This window comes from Octodon degus, unplaced genomic scaffold (assembly GCF_000260255.1).
Source record: "Octodon degus isolate 3935 unplaced genomic scaffold, OctDeg1.0 scaffold00022, whole genome shotgun sequence".
In the NCBI taxonomy this organism is placed as follows: Eukaryota; Metazoa; Chordata; class Mammalia; order Rodentia; family Octodontidae; genus Octodon; species Octodon degus.
Genome location: NW_004524598.1, coordinates 16,704,933 through 16,711,656, shown reverse-complemented (window position 1 = coordinate 16,711,656; position 6,724 = coordinate 16,704,933). Strand labels below are relative to the sequence as shown.

The following is a 6,724-nucleotide window of genomic DNA, read 5'->3' as shown; positions in this document are numbered from 1 at the left end:
TTTTTTTTTTTTTTTTTTTTGAGACAGGGTCTTGCTATGCAGTTCAGGCCAGCTTTGTGCTCACTCTTGTAGAACCCAGGCTGGTCTTGAACTCACAATAATCCTCCTGCCTCAACACCCACCCCACCACCTTCCAGCCCCAAGTGCTGGGATCGAAGGTGTGCAGCACCACACCCAGTTCTGGACCACTGCAGCATGCAGGGCCAGGGAGGTGCTTATGCCTCTGAGCTATCTCCCTAGCCCCGGCCTTCATTTTTTAAATTAGCGCATAATAGAAATGTATTTAATTTTTACTCAAAAACTTTAATTTTATAATGATTTTAGTATATAAATTTCGTGTTTTTATATAAAACACAAATATTTTCAGCCCACCATAATAGACACTGTTTTGATATATGTAAATAAAATAAATGCCTTTAAAAAAAGAGAAAGCAACTGTTGATGTTTTCAGTTGCAGCTGCTGCTTCTGTGGCTAAGGTAAAGGCCAGGAAACGTATGGTGTGCAAAAAGCAAGAAGTTGTCTGCTGTTATCATATCAGATACAGAGGAAGATGGGACAACAGTGATACAGGGACAGTGATACAGGGAATGTGGTGGAAGAAAGCTGAATAAAAATGCAAGATGTGAGCCATACAGAAAGAGTGAGTTTTCCACTTGCAAAATGTGTGAGAGTGGAGACGACCCGGGGCCCATGGATCCTGAATAAACCCAAAGCACAGGCCCAACGAGTGAGTGAGACTGTCCAGGGCTGCCGATCCTGAATAGACCCAGAGTGCAGACCCGAGTCAGAGGACCTGGGGCCAACGGATCCTGAATTGACCCAGAGCGCAGGCCCAGTGTGTGAATGAGACCATCTGGGGCCCATTGGATTCTGAATAGACCCAGAGCGCAGGCCTGGCGTTGAACTGTTCAGCAGAACTCCCTGCAAAAAGACTAGAGGCAAGACCCACGCAGCTGATTCAGGAACAGAACATCTTGCCAGAGTGACACAGAAGGGTTCAACTCCAACAGCTGCAGCAGGAAGAAGTGGAGCACAGCAGCCAGACCCTAGCCAGATTCAAGCAACACCCAACTGGAGGAATCTGAACTTCACAGATCCAGACCTGGTGCTAAGGTAATAACTCTATCTAAGCTCTACACTAAAGGTCAGAAGACAGTGGTATACAAAATGACAAAGAGAAGGAACAAAATGCAGTCTCAGGTCCTGAGTCCACCCAGTACAATTGCAGAAGACACTAGCATAGAGGAAACTGGAAATCACACACCAGATAGCTCTGAAATAACAGCAATGGAAGGAAAGAAACAACTGCAGAAAGGTATAGAAGAAATCAGATCAGAAATAATTTCTGAACTAAAAAATTTAGTGATAACTATAATCAAAGAAGTACTAAGTGCTTCTAAAGAATACAATGATAAAAAAATAGAGCAGGATATAAAATTGATGGAACCCCTGAATAAACAAGTTAGGAAAGAAACAGAATCTATGAAACAGGTTCAAAGTGATATACAGGAAATTAAAACCTCAATCACAAGCTGGCAAAACCGTTTGAGGGAAAGTGAAAATAGACTTTCTGACCTTAAAGACACCATTGCAGCTAGTAAAAAAGTAAGAAAAGATCTCTTTAAAACAACTAGGATGCAGGAAAAAATAATTCAATACCTGCAAGATGATATAAAGATGAACAATGTGAGACTAACAGGCATCAATCAATGAGAAGGAAGGAGTCAATACAAATGATACAAAAAGAATATGGGCAGAAGTAATAGCAGAAAACTTCCCAAATATGGGGCAACAATCTGACATTCATGTAACCAAAGCATATAGAACTCCAAATAACATCAACACAATGAAAACCACACCCAGACATATAATAATCTAGATCCCAGAAATTCAGCATAGGAACAGTATACTAAAAGCCACTAAAGAAAAGAAACATCACATTTAAAGGAAAACCCACTGGAATAACAGCAAATTTCTCTTCACAAACCATCAAGTCAAGAGCATGGAGCAAAGTACTTCAAGTCTTGTAAGAAAACAAATTCCAACCCAGACTGATCTATCCTGCAAAACTCTCTTTCAAGTATAATGGAGAAGTGAAATACTTCCATGACAAAGAACAACTAAAGAATTTCATGATGACAAAGCCAAGCCTACACAGACTACTAAATGATGTTCTAGAGAGGGAGCAAATTGATCACAGCCCCATGAATAAGAATGGAAAGAACCCACCAAATAGGGCAAATAATTAAACATTAAACACAGGAGAATAAGAGGTATATAATAGTAGTCTTTCAGTTATTCTTTTGTGTTCAGCAGCAAAGTATTTCCATCAGCACACTCTACAAATGGACTTCTCTTGCACCCTATGGGTCATGATTCCATCTGAGTCTACAAAGTGGATTTCAAAGAAATAGCTGCCCACAAGTGACGCCTAGCCACCAGTAATTGTCATGGTCATTATGCATGTCTACAACACACCAGAACTTTGTGTGATATCATATCCTCAAACTGTTAGGAGTGCTGGTCATTTATTTGCCATCCCAGTATTTTTCTTATGTTTTACTCTTAGTACTTGTTTGCTATCATGAAAACATTTTCTTAGTTCAATTGTTAATTAGTATTTAATTTTCTGAATATTGCTTAATCTTAATTTTTGTTCTAAGATTTATACTGTATCTTTGACTTACAATTTATTTAAAAGACATGATTTGATATATTCTCCTAGTATTAGAAACTTTAAAAAGTACATTTCCATTTTTTGTTAACTTTAAAAATAAATAAATATTTTTTAAAAAAGAAAAAAAATGTGTGGGAGTTCTGCACACAACCACATTCCCATCAGCGCCAGGGCGGGCGTCTGTACGGAAAACAGTGTTTGAACACTAAGAGCTACCACAGGGTCTGTCAAGCTGTACTGATGAAGTTTCTAGCTTTCTATTATTTTTACTTTCTGCTCCTGCTTTTTAAGGAATAACATAAATGCTCAACTTATAAGACTTATTTTAAGAAATAATTATATTTAAACCAGGGAAACAGATTAGTATTCATTCTTTTTTGTTTTTGTTTTTCTCAAGAAATCCTGAATAGCAAGTATGTAATTTAATTTACAGTCTGAAGTGGCTGTTTTCCTTATGAACATTTTATTGAACTAGAATAAGTGGCAAATTTAATGAAAAAATAGTGGAGCTCTGTAAATGCTTCTTGCTGAATAATAATTTTTGCTTAATATAGTCACATAATTCTTATCCCCGCCATCTACATTACAGATAAGGCAAAAATGAAGAACCTTGATATTTTGCTCTGAACTCAAGCATTCGGGTTGGAATTCTTATGCTTTTCACCCTACCTGTAGCAGAATTCATATAATCAGCAATCTCTGGTTATATGAAGTCTTCTGGACTATTTAAATGCTTGGGGCCAATACTGCTGAACAGTCCCTTAGCAATCAATATAGACTGAAATCAAAGTCAAACTGGAGTTGAGTTCTTTTAAAAAATTTTGTTCTTAAAGCCAAAATGCCACTTCTTTTCACATATGAATATGAACACAAAAATAACTCTATGTCTAAATGAACTACTGCACTGGATTTCACAAAAACACTACCTTGAATTCAAACAGTGATGGAAGCAGGCTAGTGTTCTTCCATGTTCATATTTAATGAGAATGAATCCCCACCCTTTGGGAAAATTCTTTGAGGGCTGGCGAGATACTCAATGGTCTAAAGATCCTGCTTCAGCAAGCTTAGGCAGATGCAGGGGATTGCTATTCAATCTCCTACACCACAAGCCGCACCAGTCTCGCCCTTGGGGTGGGTTGACCTGGCCAAAGAGAAAAATTCTTTGAAGCAGAAAACAATTCTTTTTAAAACCACCTCTCATCCCAATATTAAAGCAAATATTTTGAATCTTATTTCTTTCAATAATGTAGATTACTGAGAGAAACTTCTGGGGTTTCAAATGAAAATTTTTCCTCTACTACCTCCAGAGCTTTAGGACTTCTGTTTTTAAAACCTGTCCCTCAATATAGGAGTCCAAAAAAGTATTCCCTATTTCCAACTGGTGTATGAATAAATGCAAAATACTATAAAATATGTAGGATACAGCACACACATGGTACAGATACTGCACTATTCATGGTTTAAAATTACTGTGAAAAAGGAGTTTTGCTTATTCAATTCTTCTACAAAGTTTTTCAAACGGTGTTTGTCTAGGATATGCTGCTACTTAAGCACTTCCTGAAAGAGTACAATAATACTAATGATAAATAATACTTCTACAAGTCTAAGGAAAAAAAAAGTGGATATCAAAGAATCTGATTTAAAACATGACAGATACTCTTAGCATTTTACACATGCTGTTACCAAGCTTTAACAATCATGACGTGAATAGTGTTCCTATACTTTACATACTGAAAAACCGAGGTACAAACAAAATTTTTCCACAGCCTACAATGCTGGAGCTGAGAAACATACACAGCACTACCTAGGTCTTTCCAACGCCAATGATCTTTCTAGCATACTACACTGCTTTGCCACTCCAGAATGAGGTCAGCTCCTCGCCCCACACCGTAAACTGAAATCGACTAATAACGTTTCTGTCCTTCATGTCCAGATCAGGGAGCCCCACAGTGGAGATGCTAGCAGAGAACAGAATTACACTCACACACCACCCTCAAAAACAAAGTGAGGGAGAAGCGGGTGGGCAGGTGCAGGAGAGCAGACATTAAGGAAGTCATACCTACTACTCAGATTACTGAGGCCAAATTTTCTTGCAACATTCTGCAGCATTCGTACAGGATCATCCTCCCCAATACTTTTTCCTTTTCTCAAAGATTTGGGTTTGCTTTTCTGTCTTTCACTAATCGTATGAGTTTGATTACTCTTGTAAACTTCAAATGTTGACTTTGGACTATCATCTTCATAGCAATTCATCTTATTCATCTGTGAATTCAGAGTGTCCTGATACTCTTCTGGTTTTCTGCTTATGTGTATTCTTGGTTTGAAGTCATGAGTTAAAAAGTCACAAGTATCTGTATATATGAACTGTAAAATGCATCCAAACAAATCAGGATGGACTTTCTCTACTACGAAGAGATGGCATCCTGCAGAATCTTCATCTTTCCTGTAAATATCTGGAAATTCTAAACTAGTACCATCTGAAAGAAACAATTTCTGAAAAAACTCAGCACGCACTGCCAAAATATATTTATGAGCAGGGAAGATTCTACTGCCAACTTGAAATGTCACATCATGGATATTGTCCATTTCATCTGTTTCCCTTAACAGCTTGCCAAACTCTTCAAAAAAGGATGATGAGGACACGGCTGGAATTTCATAAAGGCTAGAAATAAAACAAGAACAATTTTTACATTTAAGAAATTAGATGGAGAGGGCAGCCCGGGCTGATGCCCTCATTAATTGAACTAAGAAATTTTAAATTTGGTATTTCCAAAAACATAAGAATATCTCAAAGGCTTAAATACTGTATCAACCTCTAAGTTTTTACTTTTTTTTTTTTGTGGTTTTTTCTTTCCTCTCATACAAAAATGTCAAGAATTAAGCTTTCCTATAAAAAGCAATGCTCTCTATATTTCAGTAAGTTAATGCTAGAAAAAATACAAGTTCAAACGAGTATTTCAAGGGCCAGCCAAATAGCTCAGTGGATTAAAGCACCTGCAAGCAGGCACAGGGGTGGGGGTTCGATCCCCAGGCCTGTCGTACCCACCCTCCACCCCCCAGGGGGCGCTGAGAAGACAATTGAGACTGGGTGTGGTGGCGTGCAACTGTAATCCCAGCTCTTTGGAGGCTGTAAATAGGAGAATCACTACAAGTCCGATCTAGTAGTGAGACCCTGAACACCCTGTAGACCCTTCCCTAAAATACAAAAAAATATATAAATAAAATAAAATACTAAAGGCAAATGTTTTATTTGTGTGTCTACGTATTTTCAAGCAATATTAACTCTAGTATAACCAAGTGCACGTTTGGTTTATGTAACATACTAATCTCTAAAGTCTCTAAAAGACTGTAATAGTTCAATAAAGTGTTTAGCAGGAGCTAGTAAAAACAAACACACAAACATAAAACAGCAGTGACTGTTGGTTCCAAAAATAAAATTTAGTAAATACAAATGTACCTTGTTTTAGGGTCTGACTGCAGGATTGCAAAGTTACATCCACTTGGATCTGTGCTGACACTCACAGTTCTATGGGCAAAAGTCAGTTTCTCGAGTCGAATTCTTTCATACATAGTATTTGTATCAGATACACAAGACACATCTGATGAGGAATTATGCAGATTCGATAAAATGTCTGCTAAAAAGAAAATACCATTAATCAAGCCTTTATTGCAACTGTTAAAATGATTCAGGGTAGGGCTGGGGAGATGGATCAGTAGAATAAGCGCAAGGGCCTGAGTTCAATCCCCGGTTCCGCAAAAAAAAAAAAAAGAAAAAAAAAATTGATTCAGGGAGGGAAAGAAGATGAACAATCGGAGGGATGCAGGGAGAGAGGGAGAGAAGGAGGGAGGGAGGGAAGGAGGGAAGAAGGAGGGATGCAGGGAGAGAAGGAGAGAAGGAGGGAGGGAGAGAGGGATGGAGGGAGGGAAGATGGATGGCTGGAGGGATGCTGGGAAGGAGGGAGGGAGGGAAGATGGATGGCTGGAGGGATGCAGGGAGGGAGGGAGAGAAGGAGGGAGGGAGGGAAGATGGATGGCTGGAGGGATGC

General features: G+C 38.5%; 1 protein-coding gene across 4 annotated transcripts in view; it reads right to left on the bottom strand.

Annotated features, from left to right (window-relative positions):
- Positions 1-6,724, bottom strand: part of Ibtk (inhibitor of Bruton tyrosine kinase) — a 108,074-nt gene that overhangs the window by 70,929 nt on the left and 30,421 nt on the right. For all 4 annotated transcript variants that reach the window (XM_023711903.1, XM_023711905.1, XM_023711906.1 and 1 more), the window contains 2 exons: positions 6,136-6,310; positions 4,738-5,340 (listed from right to left, as the gene is read on the bottom strand). In XM_023711903.1, coding sequence (XP_023567671.1) covers positions 4,738-5,340; positions 6,136-6,310 — 778 coding nt within the window. The remainder of the gene's footprint in view (positions 1-4,737; positions 5,341-6,135; positions 6,311-6,724) is intronic.